General features: G+C 42.0%; 4 protein-coding genes across 4 annotated transcripts; 3 read left to right on the top strand and 1 right to left on the bottom strand.

The window, feature by feature from the left end:
* Positions 1 to 179: 179 nt before the first annotated feature.
* On the top strand, positions 180 to 5,218 carry gnl3l (guanine nucleotide binding protein-like 3 (nucleolar)-like). The gene is made up of 16 exons (XM_058053475.1): positions 180 to 272; positions 750 to 849; positions 929 to 972; positions 1,323 to 1,430; positions 1,508 to 1,624; positions 1,896 to 1,979; positions 2,071 to 2,206; positions 2,317 to 2,420; positions 2,524 to 2,668; positions 3,181 to 3,268; positions 3,729 to 3,906; positions 3,996 to 4,138; positions 4,221 to 4,357; positions 4,621 to 4,778; positions 4,867 to 5,041; positions 5,129 to 5,218. The coding sequence occupies exons 1-16, from the start codon at positions 195 to 197 to the stop codon at positions 5,194 to 5,196; spliced, it is 1,863 nt and encodes a 620-aa protein (XP_057909458.1). The 5' UTR covers positions 180 to 194; the 3' UTR covers positions 5,197 to 5,218.
* A 179-nt stretch (positions 5,219 to 5,397) lies between these two features.
* On the top strand, positions 5,398 to 13,487 carry tfe3b (transcription factor binding to IGHM enhancer 3b). The gene is made up of 9 exons (XM_058054215.1): positions 5,398 to 5,558; positions 6,952 to 7,176; positions 7,274 to 7,498; positions 7,904 to 7,999; positions 9,629 to 9,740; positions 10,501 to 10,557; positions 10,642 to 10,717; positions 10,800 to 10,947; positions 11,478 to 13,487. Exons 2-9 carry the CDS (start codon positions 6,985 to 6,987, stop codon positions 11,940 to 11,942), a joined length of 1,371 nt encoding a protein of 456 aa, XP_057910198.1. The 5' UTR covers positions 5,398 to 5,558; positions 6,952 to 6,984; the 3' UTR covers positions 11,943 to 13,487.
* A 312-nt stretch (positions 13,488 to 13,799) lies between these two features.
* Positions 13,800 to 17,773, bottom strand: si:dkey-245f22.3 (uncharacterized protein LOC492819 homolog). The gene is made up of 4 exons (XM_058056641.1): positions 17,641 to 17,773; positions 16,550 to 16,717; positions 15,235 to 15,432; positions 13,800 to 14,080 (listed from the first exon to the last, which is right to left on the bottom strand). Exons 1-4 carry the CDS (start codon positions 17,726 to 17,728, stop codon positions 13,800 to 13,802), a joined length of 735 nt encoding a protein of 244 aa, XP_057912624.1. The 5' UTR covers positions 17,729 to 17,773.
* A 471-nt stretch (positions 17,774 to 18,244) lies between these two features.
* Positions 18,245 to 24,711, top strand: cxxc1b (CXXC finger protein 1b). The gene is made up of 14 exons (XM_058053810.1): positions 18,245 to 18,395; positions 18,712 to 18,827; positions 18,897 to 18,997; positions 19,093 to 19,226; positions 19,726 to 19,881; positions 20,887 to 21,033; positions 21,111 to 21,218; positions 21,298 to 21,476; positions 23,037 to 23,244; positions 23,324 to 23,434; positions 23,509 to 23,558; positions 23,643 to 23,739; positions 23,864 to 24,016; positions 24,110 to 24,711. The coding sequence occupies exons 1-14, from the start codon at positions 18,393 to 18,395 to the stop codon at positions 24,254 to 24,256; spliced, it is 1,710 nt and encodes a 569-aa protein (XP_057909793.1). The 5' UTR covers positions 18,245 to 18,392; the 3' UTR covers positions 24,257 to 24,711.
* The last annotated feature ends 242 nt before the right edge of the window (positions 24,712 to 24,953 follow it).

Below are 24,953 nucleotides of genomic sequence, written 5' to 3'. Positions count from 1 at the left end.
ATCTCTCTTTCTCTCTCTCTGTCGCTCTCTCTCTTTGTCGTTTGTCTGCGCCGCTTATTGTTTTCTGCGTCCTGATTGGCTGTAGACCATTGTCAATCAAGCACCTTCGCCCGCCCCCGCCCTGTCGCCTACATGTGTCACCGTAGCTTGCCTGAATGCTAGCTTGTAATGGCTCTTCGGTTCCAAAGGGGAGGATGGCAACAGGAGGAGTAGTGCAGCGATGTTTTAACAAGGATACAAAACCACTACAATATCACAGGAGTGAAACATCTGTGAGTGACTTTATAATTTATTATGTCAGACATGTAGGTTGATGATTAAAAATCAGTCGATGGTTTGAACTTTTTTGAGAGTGATTCAACAAGAGAGAGATGTTACTGCTTGTCTGTGAAAGTGTATGGTGATGGGTTTTACAGCCTTTAAACATATATTAATTGTATTAAAAAAAGATTCACTTATTGCAGGCTATTTTGGGAACTTATCACTGCGATAAACGAGGGGAAATTGTACACTCAAAACATGTGAATTCAACTTAAATTGCGCAACAAACTGATTAATTATAGATCATAGATCATCATTTGGATAGCATAAGAAAACACATTCAAAGTTATCCAAATAATTCAAAGTTCAGATATTGATCAATAGATTATCATAGCATATAGCAATTAGCAATAGAATGACTGTTTTCTCTACAGTAACAGTTGGAACAGAACGTTCGTTCTCCCGCTTACCTAACTTTTATTTTGAAGTTATACCGGATGTTACGCACCTCTATTGCGCATGCTCACGTCATCGACATAGCCAAGCACGTGAAGTCCGTCGGTGTGGAAAGAGCTATGTCTAAATCAAGTACGCAGCTTTTCAAGTTAGACATTGTCTCAAAATCAACACGATTTTAATTGTGTACTCAATATATTGTATTTTACAGAACAAAAACGAGCGAAACGCCTTGGTTTTCTTGGAAAGTGTAAGGTAAGCGCCTACTGACAAATGTCCGCCTCGGCTAACTTGTGTTGACGCTTGACTCGCATACAGTGGTAAAGAATGATTATTGTTTGTATGCGTCACCTTTTTGTGTCATATGAACCTACTATTTTTGGCGAAATCAGCTGGTGTGAATGTCATAGAGCTGTGTGGGATTGTTGATCATTTAGAGGCTGCAAATTACTTATATTTTTAGACATGCCATCAAATATATTCCTGATTTCTCATGCTAACTAAGCTTGCAAGTATTTTGTATTATGTCTGCACATAACGAGAAACACTTATTCTGCTTTTGAAGTCTTCTGGGGAAAAAAAATCAAAATGTTTATTCTCCACAGAATAAAGATGGAAGAAAGGCGGATGCTTCGGGCCAGACAACGAATAAAGAGCAGCAATCTGCACAGCAAGCCAAGGACAAAAAGCCAGAAGAAGTCAGGAAGCAACGGGTAATAAATCTGTGAGACTTTTACCTGGTTTAAGGTGACGTGTACAGTAAACTTTATATTTCTTTTTGACAAATAAGCTTCAAGCGTTCCAAGAAAGGCAGAAAATTTCCAGAGAACAACAGCTTTTGAAGAGGAGGAATTTACAGAGCTTTCAAAATGACATCCTGCAGAGGCAGAGAGAGTTTGAGCAGAGGGTAAATATCAGCAGATATTTGTGCCCTGTGATTGGCTGGCGACCTGTCCATTTTAAACATTTTAACATTTTCCCGTCTGAACATTCGTTGGGGCACTGCAATGATGTCAGCCTCCCTCTGGGCTCTGTCCACCGATGGCTCCTCTGGCTTCCTCTGGTGGACAGAGGCAGTATTGCAGTGCCATCCATCTATGTCGCTTGTAGTCCAGTGAACTGCTACCCACTCATCACCTCCTGCATTTTCTTTGGTAACTGTTTATTTGTGTTCACAGGAAACGGCGATGCAGGGTTTGGAAAAACATGTGAACTTTGAAAATGAGAATTCAAGAAAAGCATATTATCGAGAATTTAAAAAGGTCAGCTTTGTTCCACTTTGTTGTTTCATTATGTACACCATGATGAGTCCTTTGCACTATGATGGAATTGTTTTTAAACCATGTCTTGCAGGTAGTGGAGGCTGCAGATGTGATTCTGGAGGTTTTGGATGCACGCGATCCTCTAGGGTGCAGATGTCCTCAGGTTGAGCAGGCAGTCATTCAAAGTGGAACAAACAAAAAGATTGTGTTGGTGCTCAATAAAATCGGTAAGTTCGACCCGGCACACGGAATGATGGCATCCAGTGTTAAAATGCTTGAAAATTCAAGGTGTTTGACTTAAATGTGTCTGCCTTGAAATGCTTTATGCCGATTCTAGATTTGGTGTCAAAGGAAATCGTGGAGAAGTGGATCAAGTATCTGCGGAATGAGTTTCCCACCGTGGCTTTCAAAGCGTCTACTCAACAACAGTCCAAAAATTTGGTATCTGTCAAACTTTTCCACATGTTTTTCATTTATTTTATTCCATGTGCCATTTTCAGTGATGCATTGTTTAATAACATGTTATGCTTCTTGGCTTTGACAGAAACGCAGTAATGTCCCCGTGACTCAAGCCCCCACAGAGCTTCTCAGCAGCAGCGCTTGTGTTGGAGCAGATTGCTTGATGAAGTTACTCGGTAATTACTGCCGCAACCTGGACATAAAGACGACCATCACCGTAGGCGTTGTAGGTAAGAACGCAGCTGACCACTCACTTCATTTGTACACAACGTGTATTGGGTTTGGATCTGTGGTTACCCATTCTGAAGATGTACTGAACGCATTCAATACCAAAGCTGGAGTTACATTTTTATAAACCGCAGTACCTGACCCCAACAAAGTATTTCTACATCTTTTACATTTTTTTGTGCGAGAGGCATAAAGTGGTGATGACACAACTCTACATGAAGTGTGAAAATTGTAAATAGTTTATACTGTTATAAAGTATTTGTAAAAAAATATGTATATTTTTAATGTAAAAAGCAAAAAATATTTGTGTAAAATTTATGCTTGAAATGTATCTTTTCACAAAAACATGAATTTCTCTTTTTTAGTCGGGAACTGATATTTGGCTTATATATATTTTATGGCTGGGATTGATTGGGAGTTAATTTGGAGAAATTCTACAGTGGCACCACTGACTAACGACACCGCTGGTTAAAATCTCATTTTATGATGATGCTGTGTACTTCTTTTTTTCCAGGGTTTCCTAATGTGGGAAAGAGCAGTTTGATCAACAGTCTAAAACGTGCAAGAGCGTGTAGTGTCGGTGCAACTCCCGGTGTCACCAAGTGAGTAAAATGTTACAAATGATGTCGCTAAGCTTGTCATACTATCATTTGTGTAAATGTGACTGTCGAGATTAGGGATGGCTACCGACAACTCTACTTTTTATAGGCACCAAAACAGCCATATTTCCAACAAATGAAAGCTTCTAAGTGTAGCTTCCCTACACAAAGCAATTCAGCGACCCCTAGTGTTCGTGGTAGTGTATAACATGACATTATTTTTACTCCATTCTCTTTTTCTCATTTGTTTTCAACTGATTTGTCCCCTGTGGACACGGAGTTATCAGTTCAAATGTCAAAGGCACCCATCCCTAGTCTAGATAGACTCCATTGTTGAACTTTGTTGTTATATTCATTGTCATTCAAACTCGTTCTGTGGACAGCTTGTGACACTTTGAGTTCATTAAATGAGTATCTTATGTCTGTTGATAACCAAGCTCCCCTATTCTCTACATCATTTGAGGTGCCTTCAAGAGGTGCATTTGGACAAGCACATCAAGCTTCTTGATTGTCCTGGAATTGTCATGGCAACGTCAACAACCGACGCAGCTATGATTCTACGTAATTGTGTCAAAATCGAGCAGCTTGTTGATCCACTTCCTCCAGTTGAAGCCATCTTGCGACGCTGCAACAAGGCACAGGTATGTTGCTGTCTCGTCAGACTGTCGGTTCAGTGAGCGAGTGTTCAAGCGACGACGCTGCCGTGACACCGCTTTTCATGGATGCGCAGATCGTTGAACACTACGGCGTCCCCGACTTTAATACAGCTCCGGAGTTCTTGGCGTTGCTGGCACGACGTCAGGGCAAGCTGAGAAAGGGAGGGCTGCCTGACACTGACAAAGCAGCGAAGAGCGTGTTAATGGACTGGACGGGGTGCGTAAAATGTTTGATTTTCAAGCCTTTACAGAGCTATATTCCATTACGGTGTTTAATCCCGGTGTGTAACGCTATTCAGGGGAAGGATCAGTTACTTCACACACCCTCCTGAGACACATACTCTTCCTACGCACGTCAGCGCCGAGATTGTGACGGAGATGGGTAAAGCTTTTGACTGGGATGAACTTGAAAAAGGCAATCAGGAGGTTCTCGCAGGTAACGGTCACTCATGCTCTTATGTACTGTATGTTTTCAACTCCACTTTTGCGGCTACACATTTTTTAAAATCCCGGAGCATCTTATGAACATGTCCTCCAGTTCCTAAGAACCATAGGTTCTTTAATGTTAAGTAATGGCATGTTGCAGGATGCAAACAGAGTGATGAAAAGACGACCATCTTTTGTGAATAGTTAATTATTAAATAAAGAATCACCAGTGACACTTTATTGTAGATGTGATATGCTTTCATTGTGTTCCAGATTCATCTTGTGCTGATATTCCAATGGCATTTTGCATTGAGACCACTGGAATGACGTATGGCGACCAGACTCAAGCGCCCTCTTACCAGGAAATGGAAGGCGAGGAGCCCGAATTGAAAGACGAAGCTGAATCTATGGAGGATGGTCAGGATCCTGAGGTATGGCAAAAATGACTGACTTATCCAATTTATATCTCGGTGGAGTGTGGTTTCTTGAACTTTGTCACGGTCTGTCCCGCCATCATAGTTTGGACCAATGACAGTGGCAATCAAATCTCAGAAGTCAAAGAGTGATTTGCGGGAAAGTGATCCTGCACCCAAGGCTCCAGATTTGAAGGATATAGTGAAAGTGGATCCATTACAGCAAGGCCAGGCCCTGGTGGCTGCCAACAAGAAGAGGAAGAAGCAACAAAAAAGAGCTGGTTTGTATCTCAACTTCCAATTGTAAATGCTTATGCTGCTCTGTTTCATTTTGCTTTAATGTTTTTTTTTGTTTCTTTCTTCTGCAGACAAACTTGCTACCAAACTCTCAGACACTTTGACATCTGCAATGGATTTTTCATTTTGTGACAGTTGATTAAAGAAATAATTAAAGATTGTCTTTATATATGGATACTTTTTGGTTGTTACAACATGATAAAAGTGGTGTGCTTTTTGTTTTGCTTAATGGCATTTACAATGGAACAGAAACGTGTTAGACAGGACTACGTTGAATGATTTAGCAAATTACATAACTGCCTCCATTAAGTCAACAACTTCCGGGTTAAAGTGGGAGGGAGGGGGGATGACCTCAGCGCGTTGGCCCGAGGTAAACAAGCTGGTCGGGGCGGCCATGGCTAAGGGCTGCTGCTATTAATGAAACTACTTGGAAATGGCCACAGAAACAGTCAACTTTGTGGCTTCATGGCTTTGATCCCGTCGGACACTGTCTTTGATACAGTACGTTTAAAAGTCCTATCTTTAGCCATGTTATTTCAACCAGGTTAGCTACATTTAGCTTCTTTGGCAATTATTCATTTGGCTAGTTAGCTAGCTAAGCCACAACTTCCCCTTTTTATACTAACGTTGTGCTTTTTACTCTCAAACACTGATTGTCTCTTTAGTTTTTCAGCTAGTGCGTAGAAGGAAAAAATAAACGTAGCCGCTAGTTATGTGAACCTCGTCGTATACGATATCGATCTTGAGTGTTAAGTTGGAATGTAGTGGGCCTGTCAACACACAGCTGTCAATTTGGCGACGTAACATATGTGCACATGGAAACGGCTCTGGTTCAATTAGCTATGAATAAAACACTGTAACAGCATAAACAATTAAATAGTATTATGGAGTGTGTGTTGCATGACAGCCAATGAACACCCCAAGTAGTGTTGGAGTCGCTTTAAATAGTCTCATGATGACAAATAGTTAACGTAACCAGCTCGTTGGAATAAGTAGCAACTTGTTGAAGGTCCCTTATATTGCACATAATAGAGACTAAATATAGACACTAAAGGGCATAATTATCCCTTATTTGTTACATGCTAGCAACATTGCACCCGAGTTGCCCTGATGTGATCAATCTTATTGATGTGTTAACTGTAGAAGATCCTGCTGCATGCTGATTAATGGTCTTTTGTTGTGTAGGTTACAAAACAGACAAATGATAGCCTACCTATTGTGCCACCTAAAGAGTGGCAAAATGACCCGGATGATGTAGATGAGGTGAAAATGTCATTTTCTTATTTCTTACTAAATGTCACATTATTGCTGTGAACAAATGATGGTGACTGAAAGTAGTGTCAGGAGTCTTTTGTGACAGAAGAGCAGTGAAAGTGAAGGGAAAGATGTAGAAGATGATAGTAAGACGAGGCCTGATGTATGATCTGGAGACAACGCTGATGATTATACTTTATTGGGAGTGAAAAGGATGAACAGGATTACAAATGAGCAGTTCAGAGGAACATCCCAAATGTGATGTCTGGGAGACGAGGTCAGAGACGCCTGATGGAGATGTGACAAGGATGGTCTAAATCATTATTGAGAAATTAAAGGATGCAATGGTCACTTTTGGAAAGCAAGATATGCTAACAAGTTATATATATATTTAAAAAAAAACTGTGACAGGTGGAAAAAATTTCATGAGCCTTGCTGTAGATGGAGCTGCCAGAGAGGAAGAGAAGGGGAACGCCAAAGAGGAAGTTTCTAGATGTGGTTAGAGAGGACCACCTGCATGGTTGGACTGAAAGAGGGGTGGCCAACTGTGGCCACCCCTAATGGGACAATCTGAAAGAAAAAAGATGTAACAAAGCAAAGATTAACGTCTCAATGCTGTTCTTCTCTTTTGCTCTAATAGCTCCATATTAGACCGTGATCGCTCTCCTCAGCCATGTCGTCACGCGTGTTGATGCGGCAGCAGCTGATGCGAGAACAAGCTCGGGAGCAGGAGAGGCGAGAAGCCCAGCAACAGGCCTCCGCCTCTCAGCTCCGGGCCCCGGACTCCACTCCAGCCATCTCTGTCACACTACATCCAAATACAGCCCGGCCACCTCCAGCGCAGGTGCCTGTGGAGGTGCTGAAAGTAAGAGCGTCCTTCCTGTTTCCCGTCTCAGGTGTATGAAGTATGTTATGTTAGTATGTTAAGTATGTTAAGAGAAGCTGCCGTTGAAATGTTGCAGGTGCAGACCCACTTGGAGAACCCCACCAAGTATCACATCCAGCAGGCGCAGAGGCAGCAGGTGAAGCAGTACCTCTCGACCACGCTGAGTAACAACGCCGTCACTCAGACCCTCGGTGTGTCGCCTGGGCCACAGTGCAGTTCTGCCCCCGAGGTGGCCCCCACTGCCAACAGCGCCCCTAACAGCCCGATGGCGCTACTTAACATCGGCTCCAACAAGGAGGAAGTATGCCCAATTCTTTATTTTTCAACCGCACTTTGCATACAGTAGATGGTACAACGTTGTTGTTGAGAAAGACGTTCGAGGCCAAGCCTTCTGCTCACTTCGTACCTAATTACTTTCTGTTTGTTCTGCGGCGATGCGCCCCCAAGTCCCACTGTGATGTTGCATGCCTTTTGTCATCATATACTTGTTGGCTCGGTGTCACAATATGACGTTAAATACTGCACCCACAGATTGCCAGCCCTCCTCTCGCACGCGCCTGCATCTTTAGACACGAGGCAGAATTATTTTTACCATTCAAAGTGAATCTGTATACACCACATACTGTACATAGTGTGTGAACAATACTTGTGAATACGTAACGCCCGTCACCTGACTTATATTGCGCCGCGTGTGTTTGTTCTCTAGATCGAAGACGTTATTGACGACATCATTAGTCTCGAGTCCAGTTTTAATGATGACATCATTACATTGATCGACTCAGGTCTTCAGTTACCGAGCACGGTAAGACTTTTTACATCTTTCAAAAAGTGTTGTCACCAGGGATGCTCCGATCAGTACCGGCTGATTTCTGTGAAATTGACAAGATCACCCGCGGCTAGCGCTATTGCAGCCTGCAGCGATCCTGTCCTGCAGCGCCCTAACATCTGGAGCAAGGTCGTTCTCCCACAAAACATCAACAATCACATCTGCCATGTGGAACTCAGCTGCCAACACGTGCCCCAAAAACGATCTTGTGGGGGTAGGACCAGGGCTCGACAATAATGATGTACCGATCAGAATCAGAATCGTTTATTTAGACCGCGGTCCGTAGTCCACAGTCCGCATTCTACTCACTCGCGATCAACCAATCAGCGATGGTTTGACTACGAAAACATCTATCATGGCGTCCCTGCCAACAACTTCTGAAGGAAAACACCAAAAATTGATGAAACAGTGCCTCCTAAACGAGTATTTTATTAGCGGCAGCAAATTAAATGATGGCACAGGTGTGCCAATAAATGACAACTTGTGTTGTCATTTATTATTTAATAAGCACAATGTTTATTCAATCATGAATGTACTTTTATTTATCAAGGCAAAGTGCCTAGAAGTCTCTTGACAATCCAGATTTCCATGCAACGTCATGATCTATGTAGGAAAACAACCACAAGAAATGATAATCATTTCATCTTTATTTGAGATTCTCATGTGATACCACAAAAATTAGATGATATCATTATGGCAGTCTTTTCATTTTACATGGGGCAAGTTCGGGCAAGTAGTTCTCACCTTAAGGATTCCCCATGGGCAAGTCATTTTTGTTTTTAATGTAGAGCCCTGAGGACGTTAAAAAGCTTTATAAATACGGCAATAAAGGGAGTTTTTGAGGCACTCTGTGTGATCATCAGTGCAGCTAACGTAGCCATGTGGACAACAACCTCTAAGCTAAGCTCGTAACTCCAAAAATAATTGAATCCATCGGACGAGATGACCACCCTTTCTCATCGGATGTCACTGAGTGCTCGCTTTCACTAACGTGGAAGTCCTGCTCCAGCTCCACCAATGTACTCTCACATCCTCATCCTCTATAAGTTTCACCAGGGACCTATGTTCTCTTCAGTCCTGATGATCAGAATTGACAGCATAAAACTCTGATCAGAGCATCCCAGGTTTTCACTAATAAATGACATAAGCAGTCATACAGTCTTTGTGGATATACATAGTTTGGTTTCCTTGAATGCACTGTCTCTTTAAAGCCAGGTATTCTAGTTGTAGGAGTAAATATATGCTTTTGGCACTCACTCACCATTTGTCACAAACGTGCTGCCTGGGCGGGGTATGTTATCAGAAGATACGAGGCAGAGAAGTCCGACCAAGTTGTTAGCGCTCACTGAAGACTAGCCTGCAAAGCTGCCACATTCACAGGCGCATAGCACTCGCTACTTCACAGAAAATGAGGATTATGGTGATGTTGGAGGAAAGAAAAAAGAAGCACATCGAGGTAAAGCCAGTTTGTGATCTTTGAAAGGGATACATGTTGGGTGTTTGTTTACGTGTGGATCACATTGAGTTGTAACACCAGGAATCGGAAGGTCATGCTGTAACACAATGCCTTGGAAGTATTTTTTTTAACAATGTTGTTTCCTCTAGCTCCCAGGAAATCTACTGGATGTCTATCACAGCCCTGGAATGGCAGCACCCACTCTCACAGTTAGCAACTCCTGCCCTGCTGATCTTCCCAAAATAAAAACAGAAGTTACTGGTATGGACAAATTTGTGCTATTAGTTTTAATACAGTGGTCCCATTTTTTGTGTGTGTTCTGCGTCCTGATTGGTTAAGGAACTGTAGACCATTTCAGTCAAACTCCTCCATGCCGTGACTCTGAAGTGTTTGCAAGTTTTCTACCCGAAAAAACCCGCAACATCAACAAAACATTCTGTACAGGAAGATGTAACTAATAGAAAGTTGGACTTTTGGACATGTCGAAGGAAGGTAGACATTATGTGAATCACAGTGGAGTGGGCGTGTCCGCTGGAGGATAAATAAATAACAGACCGTTTTGGAAATCCAAGGAAATACAGCTAGAATAGGTGCAGATTCTGGAAGATCAAGACAACTTTCGGTGCGGGTTATTGTATGAGTCCACACCCCATTACAAAGGGCCCAAAATGAACATAATAGGTCCCCTTTAATAAGGATACAAAAACGCTACAGCAGAGTGGCGCCAGGATAAAATGTAATAATTTCTAATGTGTCCAACCTCATCGGTTCATTCAAATTCAAAGGTTTGAACTTTTGAGTGGAATGTGAGACAATGTTAACGCCTGTCTGAGAAATGTGTTTTAAATATATGCCGAGGTGTTTGCAGTCTTAAAACATTTATGATAATTGTAAAAAAAAATCTACTTGATTGCAGCTTATTGTTAGAACCTCACCCCCACAATAAACGAGGGACCACTGTACGTTGAAAAACAGTCTAACAAGTTTGAAGTAGTTTCAGAAGGCATTATTTCCCTATCAGATGCTGACACAAAGGCCCTCCTGAAGGAAAGACAGAAAAAAGACAACCACAACCTGAGTAAGTTCACACTTGTGATTACGAAATGCAATTCTGTTGTTGAATGCAGTTAATAACAATTCTTTCACTATTTGTCCTGAACAGTTGAGAGGAGGAGAAGATTCAATATTAACGATCGTATAAAGGAGCTCGGTACTCTCATACCAAAGTCCAGTGACCCGTAAGTGTAACGTTTGCTCAGCAGCAGCAGCAGAAAGCCGATGTAATATTCCCGCATCTGCATATTCCTGTTCTGTTCACAGTGAGATGCGCTGGAATAAAGGCACCATTCTGAAGGCCTCTGTGGATTACATCCGGAAGTTACAGAAGGAGCAACTGCGAGCCAAGGACATCGAACTACGTCAGAAAAAACTGGAGCAGGCGAATCACAGTTTAATGTTGCGGATCCAGGTTGGTATTCAAATGTGTGGATGGATTTGAGGCGGCTCATAGCCTCCTTCGCGATCAAGGTCGTTACATTGAAGCACAAGTGTGTACGGTGCTGCTCTTCTATGGGAGGGGCTCTGTCTCACTTCCTGTTTAGTCGTATTTTACAATGCAAAGCACCTGCTTTGCTAAGCAGGGAAGCCCAGACTTCCTCCGAGCAGATCCTGAGGCGTTCCCAGGCCAGTTGAGAAGACGGTCTTTCCAACGTGTCCGGGGTTTTACCCCAGGGACGTGTCCGCGAGGCCGCCTCATCTGGCTCCTCTGAATGTGGAGGAGTTCTGATCAGTTTCCCCAGGATGACCGTGCTTGTCACCTCCTCCTTATCTGTAAGGGAGAGCCCAGCCACCCTAATTTGGACCTCTTGCACCCACGATCCTGGAGCATGGTCGCTTTGGTTGTACAGATAGTGTTGCCAATGCCACAGGTTTTTTTTACAGAGTTTTTGAGACGTAAGAGTCAATTAGCACAAATGAATATATTGGGGTTCTCCTCAGGAACTGGAAATCCAGGCACGCGTCCACGGCCTCTCTTCCAGCAGCAGCATCTCCTCTGGTCTGACCTCCAATCCGGCCCTGCTGCAGCAGCCGCAAGCCCCGCAGAACGGCCAGTGCTTACCCCACGCTGCAGAAGCAACGTCCGGGCATAACCTCCTCAATCTGGGTGCAGCAGCCATCGGACACCCTCTGCCCACCGCCTTCCTGTCACCACCTTCATCAGAGTCCCCTGCTGGAGTCACCATCAGCAGCCCGTTGGACCTGGGCAGCCTGAGCTTCGCCGAGCTGGAAGACACCTCCGCTTCGGCGCTCTACCCTGATGTGGGCTTGGGAGACATTCTCATGGACGACGGGTGCGCCCTCTCCCCGGAGGCGGCGGCTGAGCCCCTGTTCTCTCCTTTGTCACCGGGTGCCTCTAAAAGCAGCAGCCGCAGGAGCAGCTTGGACATGGATGAGGACTTATGATGAGTCCTGAGTGCCCGCAGAGACTGAATGTCAGCATGCAGTCCGCCATCACGGTAGGTGAGTCTAGACCAGGGCTGGGCGGATAAGTTACCAAGGGGCCACGTGACAAACAACATCCTGCCAAGGGCCGGGCCAGCCGGGCTAAGCTATGGAAAATAAGATCAGCAAATTTCAAAACAAAACAAAGCATTCGAAATAGAACATTTTTGAAAGGCAACAACTTTTTAGAGACAACAGAGTGGGACGTGGCCCAGGGACTGTATTTTGCCCAGGTCTGGTCTAGAAAGTTGGCCAGAAACATTTTAAAGAAAAAAAAAGTCAGATTGAAACTAACCTATATATGTTTTTTTCCCGTTTTTTTAACTGTTTTTGTTCACTTTGAATGATTATGTGTGTTTGTAAATGCAATAGTATAAAATATAATATTGTCCACTAGGGATGCTTACATTTTTATACATTTCAATTAATTAACATTCTCAGATATTTTTTAAAGATTAAGAGTAATATAAATTTTGCTTGGATTTATTATAGGGAATATTTTTGTTTTATCACATGACAATATTGGCGAAAGCAAATGTTAATGATGCAGAGATATAGCTGTTATTTTTTGACTGGAATCAGGGTTTGCCTGCTTGCTCTGGCGGGGGCGTCTGGAGCAGGTACAAAAGGGATATTCGGAAAATCAATTGGCACATGGTGAAATATTTTCCCTCGTTTGTATATAAGAATATTTTATTTAGAGCAATTGCACTGCACCTTATGTTATTGCAGTCTATGCATTTAATGAAATATTATATCCGTTTTCCTACAGTGACACACAGTGTAGTGGAACCCCCCCCCCCCACTACCCACCACCCAAATGAGCTGCTGCAGCTAGTTAGCCAAAGCAGGACTTCTTCCGGTGTAGCCACATCACTTGTCACTCTTCTATTTTTCACTTTCTTCAGCTTATAAGAAATGCAGTTGGGTTTTGCTGTAGTTGATATTTTTGATACCCGAGTAATTTGTTTACTTTTGAGTAGTTCTTTTGTGACTTGTCTCCATTGACCTTGGTGATCACTGGCTGATTTTACCAGTTCATATTTTGTCATGGAGGTGGAAGCGTGTGAAACCATCTGAGAATGCATCATGTCCCAAGTAGACCACTATTTTCTACGATGCAGTTCATTATGCGTAAGAAGTACCCATAAAAAGGCATTTCATTCATTAAACGTGTCATGCAACTTTTGGGAATGAATGTGTTGATTTTTTTCAAGACACTTTAGTACTGTATTTCAGATCAAGTATTTTCAGTAATTATATGCTTGAATTTCCGATGGCTGCCAGCAAAAAAACACAAACTGAAACCTTAAAGGCGTATTGATGATTATTTATTAGGAGTTAAATTTGTATTTTTTTTTCTTGGTGCCACTGGTGTGGATGGTTAATTCCCAGATCAGACACCAAACTGTTTTACACAACAAGCACGTCCGACCCTTTCACAAATGTACATGTTTTGTGTCTTCCGCAATAGAGCACATTTGAACAAATAAACCGTTCTTTTCAGATGCGTCTCTAAGTGTGATCATATGCTTGCTGCCAAGTAGGCCTGTCACTAAAATATACAAATTTAGGCCATATAAGCGTATTGATTGGTTGCATTTTTGCAAAGTAGCGAGCGACACTGTCTGTGAGCGTGCACACGTAAGCATTGGCTTGTCAGGACTCGATTACAACTCCAGCAGTAGTTTTTTTCCCAGCTGGGAAAACTGAAAGGATGGTTGTGTTTTTGGTGTGCAGACAATGTGGCATAATTATCGATTATTGTTATTAATCCACGTATCCGTCATAGTGACAGGCCTGCCGCCAAGACTGCTGCTAGTGGTATAGCATTTGTGAGATTTCCATGGCCAGGTCCAGGCACTCTGTAGCCTGGAGGCAGAGATCGCAGATACTGCAGTCGCAATGGGAGCAGCACAGATCTTGGCAGCTGCCACAGTATCGGGCGATATCGAGGAGAGGCTGAAGGGTGGTGGACTCGCAGCAGAACAGCGTGGAGAACAGCGACCAAACGCACTGGTTACACCCGCTCACCGTGGCCAGTAAACAGTCCAGAGGGCGGCAGAACAGGCAGGCCAACAGGATGGCGGCGCAGAGGTCTCAGGGAGGGACATCATGACAAATGAGGTGAACATTGGATGTTATGACCAGGTTATGTTTATTCTAGGACACTGAATCCATCGCAACTGGACTTTTCAGGTTGTCTTAGGAGATGTTTTGCCTCATCAGTTCATGCTCAAGTGAGGGAAACCATCCCTAACAGAGGACTGCGACACCACCTGATTCGATATTCAGCCTCCAACCAACAAACAAGGCGCAGCCATCTTGGTTTGAGGTGGGTCTGTGTCCATCATTACATCTGAAGAGAATGCTAATGACGATAATTCCATCCAACCACCATCGATGGCAGACAGAGGCCCCATTCCGTTGTATCCCAACAACCCGCCATTTGACACATTCCTGTCTGGACTTGCAAGGGTTCTCAAATGGTCTCAACCGGGACCCACGTTTTACAATCCACTTTTATTTAAGTCATTTTAGAGTTGTGGTTATTTCATTATTTTGGCAATTTTTTTCTCATTTTAAAACATTTATTTATTTATTTTTTACATGTTTAAATTATTTTTTATTTGTATTTTTTACACTTTTATTTAAACCATTTAAAAATATATTTATTTACTTATTTTTTTAATTTATTTTGGATATTTTTTATACTTGCATTTAAATCAAGCAAACATCATTTATCATCTTTTAGAACATTACTATACACAATTACATGTCCAAAATGCATTTTAGAGGAATTTATGAAGGCATTTTATCAGCTAAATATGGAAGAACATGACAAAGCATGCATACAAATAATGCTTAAATTAAAAGTAAATATCAAAAATAGCGCAAAATCTGCTTTTTCATACTGTATACCAAGAGGAATATGACTAAAATATGATGCAAATTTACTTCTAAATAAGTAAATAATAATAATATGTAATAATAAATCACACAGTTGTACATTACGTAATCCGAGACCCACTTTTGGGTCCCCGACCCACCAGTTGAGAACCACTGCTTTAGAGGATAAATACACTGACTCTAGCAGCAAGTTGTCAGACTAAAGCTGTCCTATCCAGTGTTTGTCCCACCTAGTCTTTGAGCATGAGCTGATGAAAGCTATCTTCTAAGACAACCTGGACTGTGGATTGGATGCCCTGAGAAGAATAGCATGATGCATGATGAGAAGGTGTGCTGATCTTACCATCTTCATCTAGTGGCTTCATGGTGGAGGTGTTTGTTCTCATCTGCCCTTGACTCTTCTCTGATGTCAACGACTGGCTCACATCTGTGGCACACGGCACCGTACACGGGTGCGCCACAGAACTGGAGTTGTTGATGGGTAGGTCTGAAGCCTGGACTGCTGGGCTTTTGCTGTTCTGCACGTCCACTTCTTGGGTCTCTGAGTAACACAAATGTCTCCATAAATAACACTGGAAGTATACAAACAATACAAACGATTTTCATTGAATTGGCTCCAATGGGTCTCAAATTCTATGTTGAAAAAAGGAGTCAGAAACTTTGTAGTGATAGAGTAATCCCTCGTTTATCACGGCTAATTGGTTCCAGACTCCACCGGGATAAAGTCAATTACAGCAAAGTAGGATTTCTCATTTCTAAATGGAATATTTTCATATTTAAATAATAGAAAACTCACTTACAACCTTCTAAATACAGCTTTTAACATGATTAGAGTTCTCCAGACATGAAATAACACCCCTATGGTCACCTTTACATTCCATCCATCCAACATTTTCTATGCCGCTTATCCTCATTAGGGTCACAGGGGTATGCTGGAGCTTATCCCAGCAGGTACACCCTGGATTGGTCAACCTTTACTCTCCTATTACCAAATATAGTAAACATAGTAAGAAAAAATAAGACATGAATAAGAATCATGTGGCGGCACGGAGGTCTAGTGGTTAGCGCGCAGACCTCACAGCTAGGAGACCAGGGTTCAATTCCACCCTCGGCCATCTCTGTGTGGAGTTTGCATGTTCTCCCCGTGCATGCGTGGGTTTTCTCCGGGTACTCCGGTTTCCTCCCACATTCCAAAAACATGCTAGGTTAATTGGCGACCCCAAATGATCCATAGGTACGAATGTGAGTGTGAATGGTTGTTTGTCTATATGTGCCCTGTGATTGGCTGGCGACCAGTCCAGGGTGTACCCCGCCTCTCGCCCGAAGACAGCTGGGATAGGCTCCAGCACCCCCGCGACCCTCGTGAGGAAAAGCGGTAGAAAATGAATGAATGAATGAATAAGAATCATGTGTGTTGCTATAAATGTGTTCCCTCGGGGAGCTGAGTGACGGGTGGACAGGAAGTGACGAATATTAGTCACATTACTGACACCTAGTGGCCAGTGTAGAATACTCATTCACAGTGTCAGGTATTCAGTGTCTTATATTTGCCTTATATTTGTATTTTACCTCATTTATGCTTGAAAATGCTTCAAAGAAGCAAAAAAAATTGAATATATTTTCTAAGAAATATGATAGCGTCACTAACAAACAAATACCTGTTTTACAGGAAGTCAAGCTGTCGGGTGGAATGGAGGTCTCCAAAACCGTTCTTTCTTCCGCCAAGTCCTCACATCCATCATTGATCCCCTCAGGCCTCTCTGCAGCGTTTGGTTTAGCATCCATAACATCCACCACAACAATATTCAACTCAAAATCAACTAAAACTAAAATATGGGAGAAAGTATTCATGAATTATTATTAATACTTCATTCAAATGTATCGATTACACAGTAAATGCAGATTAACTTCATTTCTGAATGCCAAATAAGCCCCTCTACCTTACTTACATTATTATTATTTATTTAATTATTTAAATTATTTGGGCAATTTACTGTTCACGCTGCACTTTACATTATGTTGTTCATATTTGGTGTCTATTATATCTATTTATTCTCCACATTATTATTATTATTATTATTATTTATTATTACTTATCTTCTTTTGTGTCTGTTATTATATGGGAGCCAGGCAACGACATTTCGTTGGCAATTTCACTACTGTGTTTTTGTGCAATGACAATAAAGGGAGTCTATCTATCTATCTATCTATCTTCATTTGATTCAATTGCACAAGGAATAATTTATTCCCTGCCTACTCGGTTCGGATGCACCGGCTTGTGTGTTACGATCTTGTCAGAAGGTCTTGGAAAAAGCAGCAAAGTTAATCTATTATTAAAATCCCTTTTGGAAACATTGATAAGATGAAAGGCTGTGCCAATACGCCAATATGCTGACAGCTGTATGAGAATTGCTATTGATGAATAATACATGCTTTCAGGTGCCTCGCCTTGTGTGAAAGGTTGACATTTTTCTTCTTTTAATTTAAGGACAGAATAACACCAACTTCAACATTTTGAAATATGACTTGGGGGAGAGGGGGGGGGCATCAAATGGAGTCAACAGAATCGATTCTTTCTGACTAAAAATATAACACTCCTGTGATTTGCATGCGGAATAAAAGATCCCATTTACTGACTGATTTCAGTTGCATTTTAGACACTGAAAATGTCTTTTTGGTACAGTTTCTTATTACAATTATTATATTTAAGCTATAGGTATCCCTTCAAGAAACAAACAACTGTACTCACGTGGAATGCCATCATTTGGTTGATGAAAAAATACCCCAAAAACCCCAAGGATATTCCCCTCCTGTGATACACTGTAGCCCTCATTCATCAGAGTTGTAGCATCATGCAGGAACTCATGCTCTCATGCTAGAATGTGTGTGTGTGTGTGTGTGTGTGTGTGTGTGTGTGTGTGTGTGTGGTCGCACCAGCAAATGGCTGTAATAAATCAGGCTGAGATGGTGCGGGTGAAGATAATTAAATACACACATATTTATGAAACAACAAATGAATAAAAATGCAATTATATGTATTATTTGTTCCACCTTTATCCATGCCAACTTGATGCCATTCTACATCAAGATGAATCCCCTTATAATTACCACTTATGATGAATAAGATAAGAATAAGATGAGATAAAAAACTATATTTTATAAATATGTATAATATATATAAATATGTCCCATAATATACAGTACATACAGTACAGTATAAGGCTACTGTAAACATTGAAACACTGCAGGCAATGTCCTAAGGAGGGCGCCCGAATTTCTAGCTACTTGTTTGCAGCCATAGAAGAAGAACATTGTCCAATGAGAAATGAGGCTTCTCCGAGTACAGACGACTCTTGCCGATTGGCATGACGTCATTTTCGTAGGTCAGCTCCGAGCTATTGGCTAGCTCTGGTTAGCGCGCTGAGAGATTCGCTGTCTTTCGCGACATTAACTGTTGTTTTTATTTCTTGTACGTCTCACAGCTAAAGGAAACTCGTTTTAATGGTAAGTGTTGACGTGTGCTTATGTAAGACTTAACTAAATTTGCTGTTTTTCGTTGGCTGATCTAAATATGGCCTAACTTCCGCTAGCAGTGTAATCAGTACCTCCTAAGTGTTGTTTCCTATCCCAGCACGATAAGCTAATGTTTTCGGTGCAGATATTGTGATAAAGTAGCATTAACTTTAACATTAGAATTCTCCTTAACCTTAAATTAACACTGAGGTGTAGCACTTGCATAGCTTAGCGTCTACACGTTGTAAACAAGCCACTCGTCGGTTTTAAGTAACTTAAAATGCAATGGATTCTTTGCATTTCCCAGGAAAGCGAAGCGTCTGACATCGATCCTGCACCAGGACCGGAATCCGGCGGTATGGACGGGGAGAATGCACCATTGTATTGCATCTGCAGGAAACCACACATCAACTGCTTCATGATGTATGCACACACCGGCCCTGCTGCTTCATTCTTACGGTCTGTAAAATAAATGCCATTTCTTCCTTTCAGTGGCTGTGATAACTGCAATGAATGGTTCCATGGCAACTGCATTAACATCACGGAGAAGATGGCCAAGGCTATCCGGGAGTGGTACTGCATGACATGCAGAGGTGATGTATCAAAACACGTTCGTCTTGCCTCTTGTTTGCATTCATGCTGTAAGAAAATACAGCAACGATGACCTATTTCCTTCTCCTCTTCCCAGATGAAAACCCATTCCTAGAAATAAAGTATAGAAAAGAAAAGAAAAACCGCGACAAGGAACCGGACTCTGACAGAACCCAGTACAGCACCCCGAGTACTCCAGACTACAAAAGTGAAAGGCGGCGTGGATCAAAAGTGAGTTGTGCCGGCTTGGAGAATCCAAATTAGAAAACAAGGACTCTCTAGTGCAGTGTTTTTCAACCTTTTTTGAGCCACGACACGTTTTTTTTACATTGGGAAAATCTTGTGGCACACCACTAACCAAAAATGTTACAAAATGTCTCGCGGCCGCATTTGGCCCGCGGGCCGTGAGTTTGAGACCTCTCTGTTAAAGGAATATTCCATCCCTTTTCAATTCTTTCCGTTTGAGCTAATAAACCAAATCCAATTGGAATATTTGGGTCCATGTATGCTATTGACATAATGGCTATTGACATAATATTTGCAAATGATGATTAATAAATGTTAATTATAAAAAGTGATATTGGATAATTCCTCACGGCACACCTGACGGTTTCTCAAGGTACACTAGTGTGCCGCGGCACAGTGGTTGAAAATCACTGCTCTAGTGAACCAATATTAATGAAAGTGGCCAACTGGTCCTTGCAGTGAATCTGCTTCTTGTGTTCTGCAGGTCAAGCGCTCCGTGCGAATGTGCGGTGAATGTGAGCCCTGCCGAAGGACCGAGGACTGTGCCCAGTGTGACTTCTGCAAAGACATGAAGAAGTTTGGGGGACCCAATAAAATAAGGCAGAAATGCCGATTTCGGCAGTGTGAAGTGCGAGCAAGGGTAGGTGTTTGTCATGGAAAACCATTCTGATGTGTTAGAGTCTGGATTCGTCTCAATCCAGGGGTGTCCAAACGTTTTCCAACGAAGACCACATACTGAAAAATGAAATGTGCGTAGGCTAAGAAATTCTATATATATTTACAGAAAAAATGGCAAGTGTATTAGTGTGTAGTAGTAACTTTGGTCTTTACCCGTTTCCCCATTGTTGCTGTTTTGCAAATATTTCAACTTTCTTCTGAAATAATAATGTTTTTTGGGTGGGGAGTTTATAGCTTTTTGTCTTCTTCCCCAACCTAATCCTCCAACTTTTGTTTTGTTTCTAATTCTATTCTTTGATATTCGAACTCATTGCTGCTAAAATGACAATATTGTCATGTGTTAGAATATGACTTTTTTTCTCCTGATAGTTTTACTTTTTTCTTGTAATATTACAGCTGTTTTTTACTCTCAGGACCGGCCATTTTTGACAATTTTGACAGATTTTTCAAGGCACGCAGAATATCTAAACAGTTTTCACATTTGGAATCGAACTGTGCACGTGTGCATGCATTTAAAATTTCCCATCACTGTGTACCCTCGTGGGCGCTACAAGCTCTTGCCGAGATCTACTAAAATATACTGCTGCCATCTTGTGGCTGCTTTTACGTCTTAAAACTGCACCATACATGATCTTTTCTGTTGAGTAGTTGCATCATCACCTCTTTTTGCCACTTTTGCGCAAAAAAACATTTTCCAAAAAAACAATTTTATTAGTGTTTGTTTCTCATAATATTATGATTAAAAAAAAAAAACATCTTTCCAACCTTTTTCTACTTTTTCTTGTCAAATTATAACTTTTTCTCCTGATATTTTGTCTTCATTTTTGTAAAATTCCAGCTGGCTTTTCCATTTTTGCTGTTTTCTCCACTTAATTATATTTTTCCAATGTGCCACAAATTCCATCTAGCATTCCACATTTGGAAACTCTGAACTAACTCTGGGACTTTTTGTTGCTCGGTGTGATAGAAAATGCTCCGCGTAAAAGAAGAGGAGATGTCCTTGCGAGAGAGGAGAGAGAACTACCACCACAGACGGAGACGGTACTCCGAGGACTACGACAGCGAGCTGGATCTCTACCAGCAGTACCGAGCGGCGGGGATGGACGACAACATGGTAGCAACATTTCATCTTCAAGTGTTACTCGTTTTGAGGCGTCGTGTTAGCAACTCCATGCTTACCATCTTCACCAGGGCTGGGCGACGGATGACGACGACGAGCCGCCTTTCAGTCCTGTCGTGAGAAAGAAGGCTGTGAAGGTGAAACATGTCAAGAGGCGAGAAAAGAAGTTTGACAAGAAAGTAAGAACGTTATCTTCTTATGAAACTGTGGTGACATCGAAGATAACATTTGGGGTATTAAAAAAAATGATGTGTTCAGAAAGAGTCCCGGCGCCACAAGCAAAAGCAGAAGCACAAGGACCGAAACCGACACAGCGAGAGGGGTGACGTGCGGGATCACGGAGGGAGACATCAGTGTCTCGGCCCAAACTGCGTTGACTCTGCCAGAGCCAACTCCAAATACTGCTCAGAAGAATGTGGCATGAAGTTAGCGGCCAAGTAAGAGATGTCACTTTTCTTTTCGGCTCCTTTAGTGCCGTGCACATGATTAAGCGCGCAAGTAAGTAAGTGCGTTTGCACCCCCTAGCGTCCACACAGGTCATTTAACCTCTTTTGGCTGCTTTGCATTTCAAAAAGTTCTGTCAAAAGACAAATATTCTTACACTCATATCACACTTGTATGCGCTTACTGCTCACTGGTGCTTTTATAATATTCTGCTCTCATTTTACAAATGACGTCAAAACGAAGTTTAAATGCATTATTCGACAACGGTCTCTTGTAAACAGCGCCTGAGGAAAAACGGTGGTCTTCACGCTGATCGCACAGCATCTGTATGTGACTTTAATGTCACTTGTCATGCTACATTTGCCATTTTTCATATACAGCAGAGTATAAAGGGCATTTATAATCCAATGTTCCCAACAGGACTGCAATCTAAGCAAAAACAAAACATATATGTAACATATGTGTTGTATTACAAATACGTCTTTTATTTTATGACCGATGGTGTACAGCAGGGGTGCTCATTAAGTCGATCGCGAGCTACCGGTCGATCGCGGAGGTGGTACTGGTCGATCGCTGGTCGATCGCGGCGTGACATTAAAAAAATATCATCCCAGCATCAATGCCGTCACTTGATTGATATACAGGGCAGCCATTCAGATGACAACTGAATGTTGCCCTTCGGGCGACCAATCAAATCAAACAACGTCTCTAAGTGCAGCAGAACTTACGATGTCAGCCTATCATCCATCCCCGTTACTTGATTGACATACAGGACAACCAGTCAGATGACAACTGAATTTTGACCTTTAGGTCACCGCTCATGCGTAAACAACGATGCAAAGTGCTAAGCTAGTCGGCGAATTGCGAGATTTTAAGCCCTCGCTAAAGTTTATGGTCACTAAAATGAGTGAAGGAGCTGGACCAAGTAAAAAGGCAAAAACTGGACCAAGTAAAAAGGCAAAAAACATATCACTTCCATACGGATATGGAATATTATACGGATATTATGATACGGATATTATCCATGACTGATAAACATTTGGAAGTGTGCTTGAGGCTGGCTATCAGCAGCTACTGTCCGGACTATGCATCCCTGGCTGGTTCAATTCAGTGCAAGTCATCAAAGTAAACTCAGGTAATTACAAAAAATGTTAATAGTTAATTATGTGTGTTTTGCAATATTGGCTCATTTGGTTATGTAAGGTACATCAACATACATTGTACGTACAAATAATCCTCAATACATTTGAAAATAAATAGATGTTTTGCATTTTTGTAGTGGGTAGATCATTTTGACTCGGTCATTTTAAAAGTAGCTCGCATGCTGAAAAAGTGTGAACACCCCTGGTGTACAGGTACACTTAGTGGTGTGAAAAATACACATTTTCGACCTGGAATTACTAATAAACCAAAAAGTGAATGAAGGGTGTGCAGGGGCTGGGGGTACATGGGGCAGGTCAAATGCCTGGAAGGGTACTCGACCATAAAGGTTTAGAATTTAGAAAGCGTTGTGTAGTGTCCCATAAGACTCATATGTGCACGGCTCTCCACAGCCGCATCTACGAGATCCTCCCTCAGCGGATCCAGCAGTGGCAGCAGAGTCCGTGCATTGCTGAGGAGCACGGCAAGAAGCAACTGGAGCGCATTCGCAGGGAGCAGCAGAACGCTCGCTTGCGCCTCACCGAAATGGAGCGCCGCTTCCACGAGCTGGAAGGCATCATCGCCAAGGCCAAGCAGCAGGCGGTGCAGCAGGACGAGGAGGTGACGATGCGGGTCTTGGCTCGCTCTTCCATCAGCAGGCTCACGTTTCAACCTTTTGTGTTCCGTCTCCTGTTTTCAGGTGAACGAAGGGGATGGTGATGACACAGACCTTCAGATTTTTTGCGTGTCCTGCAGCCATCCCGTCAATCCAAAAGTGGCACTGAGACATATGGAGAGATGCTATGCTAAGGTGATGTTTCTTACATTCGGTTACTGCGTCTTTAAGATGAGGCCGCATCATAACGTATCTTTTTATCTTCACAGTACGAGAGTCAGACCTCCTTTGGTTCCATGTATCCGACAAGAATTGAAGGGTAGGAAAAACCTAACATCCTGTCAGTTTAGTCATGTCGCTATTTTTTATTGTTTTGTATATTTATCCCCCCCCCCCTCCACAGAGCAACCAGACTCTTTTGTGATGTGTACAATCCCCAAAGCAAAACATACTGCAAGAGGCTTCAGGTTTTGTGTCCGGAACATTCCAGAGACCCAAAGGTGACCGCAACCTTTCTGTCATTGTAGGCCTGTCACGATAATAGATACATCCATTAATCCATTGATTAAAATAATTTAGCCCCCGATGAATTGACATGTGAATGTTTCATCTTCTGGTGACCAGGTTCCTGTGGACGAGGTGTGCGGGTGTCCGTTGGTGAAAAATGTCTTTGAGTTGACGGGCGAATACTGCAGGGTGTCCAAACGGAAGTGCAACAAACATTACAACTGGGAAAAGCTCAGGCGGGCTGAAGTGGATTTGGAGCGAGTCAGGGTGGTGGGTATACAGTATTCATAAAGTATTAGATTAAAGGTGTGTACTGTGTTGTTCCCGCTATTGTAGTAACTTGTATGATTTCTGCACCCGCAGTGGTACAAGTTGGACGAGCTGTTTGAACAAGAACGGAATGTCAGGGCCGCCATGACCAACAGAGCCGGTCTACTCGCGCTGATGTTGCACCAAACCATTCAACATGATCCCTTGACAACTGACCTGCGTTGTAATAAGGATAGATAGTGGAATCCATCCGAGAAACATGAAACAATGTAAAGTGATTTTCTATTTGAATAATTATAATTTTTTTTATCATAATGAACTTGAGGTGGTAACGTGAGTATATATTTTCCTGACTGTGTAGAGAGACACTAACCAACTTTTTGCTATGAACATTTCCAGTGAGGGCAGCATACTGTGCTTTTAAAAAAATCCTGTTTATTTCTATATATATTTGTTACATTTTGTAAAAAGGCTAAAAAAAATTGCTATATATTTAAAGAGAAAGCTTTTTCTAGTTTTTACTATCAACATTTCAGCCTTTTCTCTAAACAATTTGCTGTATTTTTCCCATTTTCTTTTGGTTTAAATGATTTCTACAATGTGTTGCGAGCCAATAAGTGATGAATCATGGGCTGCAAATGGACCCTGTCCTGCACTTTGGACACCACTGCTGTAAATAAACTCCTTCAAATGTCTTACTGGGTTATCTGTGTGTTAATTATGTGCCTGATTAGTTGTGAATGACATTAAATTATAGCATATGCAACCTCGTGTGAAATAAGAACATGTATTTGGGTAAGATATCCTTAAATAATGAGAAAGTAGTTGTTAATGAGGCCTTTCATTGTTTGGTAAAATACATAAACGGGGGGCTGCATTAATAGTAACCACTGCGTATTACTGGTAACTCCATCTTGCAAATTGTAATTTTGTCATT

Source organism: Doryrhamphus excisus, chromosome 1 (genome assembly GCF_030265055.1).
Source record: "Doryrhamphus excisus isolate RoL2022-K1 chromosome 1, RoL_Dexc_1.0, whole genome shotgun sequence".
Taxonomy (NCBI): Eukaryota; Metazoa; Chordata; class Actinopteri; order Syngnathiformes; family Syngnathidae; genus Doryrhamphus; species Doryrhamphus excisus.
This window is presented reverse-complemented; position numbering and strand designations above follow the sequence as displayed.

Coding starts and splice junctions, on each gene's coding strand:
- si:dkey-245f22.3 (XM_058056641.1), bottom strand. CDS start 17,728: ATGAATGAGGGCTACAGTGTATCACAGGAGGGGAATATCCTTGGGGTT. Junction 15,433..16,549: donor CTTGACTTCCTGTAAAACAG/GTATTTGTTTGT, acceptor TGTGTTACTCAG/AGACCCAAGAAGTGGACGTG. Junction 14,081..15,234: donor GAAGCCACTAGATGAAGATG/GTAAGATCAGCA, acceptor TCCCTCCCTGAG/ACCTCTGCGCCGCCATCCTG.
- tfe3b (XM_058054215.1), top strand. CDS start 6,985: ATGTCGTCACGCGTGTTGATGCGGCAGCAGCTGATGCGAGAACAAGCT. Junction 7,499..7,903: donor TCGGCTCCAACAAGGAGGAA/GTATGCCCAATT, acceptor TTTGTTCTCTAG/ATCGAAGACGTTATTGACGA. Junction 9,741..10,500: donor AATAAAAACAGAAGTTACTG/GTATGGACAAAT, acceptor TTTCCCTATCAG/ATGCTGACACAAAGGCCCTC.
- cxxc1b (XM_058053810.1), top strand. Junction 19,227..19,725: donor AAAGGCGGCGTGGATCAAAA/GTGAGTTGTGCC, acceptor TGTGTTCTGCAG/GTCAAGCGCTCCGTGCGAAT. Junction 24,017..24,109: donor ATTTGGAGCGAGTCAGGGTG/GTGGGTATACAG, acceptor CTGCACCCGCAG/TGGTACAAGTTGGACGAGCT.
- gnl3l (XM_058053475.1), top strand. CDS start 195: ATGGCAACAGGAGGAGTAGTGCAGCGATGTTTTAACAAGGATACAAAA. Junction 850..928: donor AAGAGCTATGTCTAAATCAA/GTACGCAGCTTT, acceptor TGTATTTTACAG/AACAAAAACGAGCGAAACGC. Junction 4,779..4,866: donor AGGATGGTCAGGATCCTGAG/GTATGGCAAAAA, acceptor CCGCCATCATAG/TTTGGACCAATGACAGTGGC.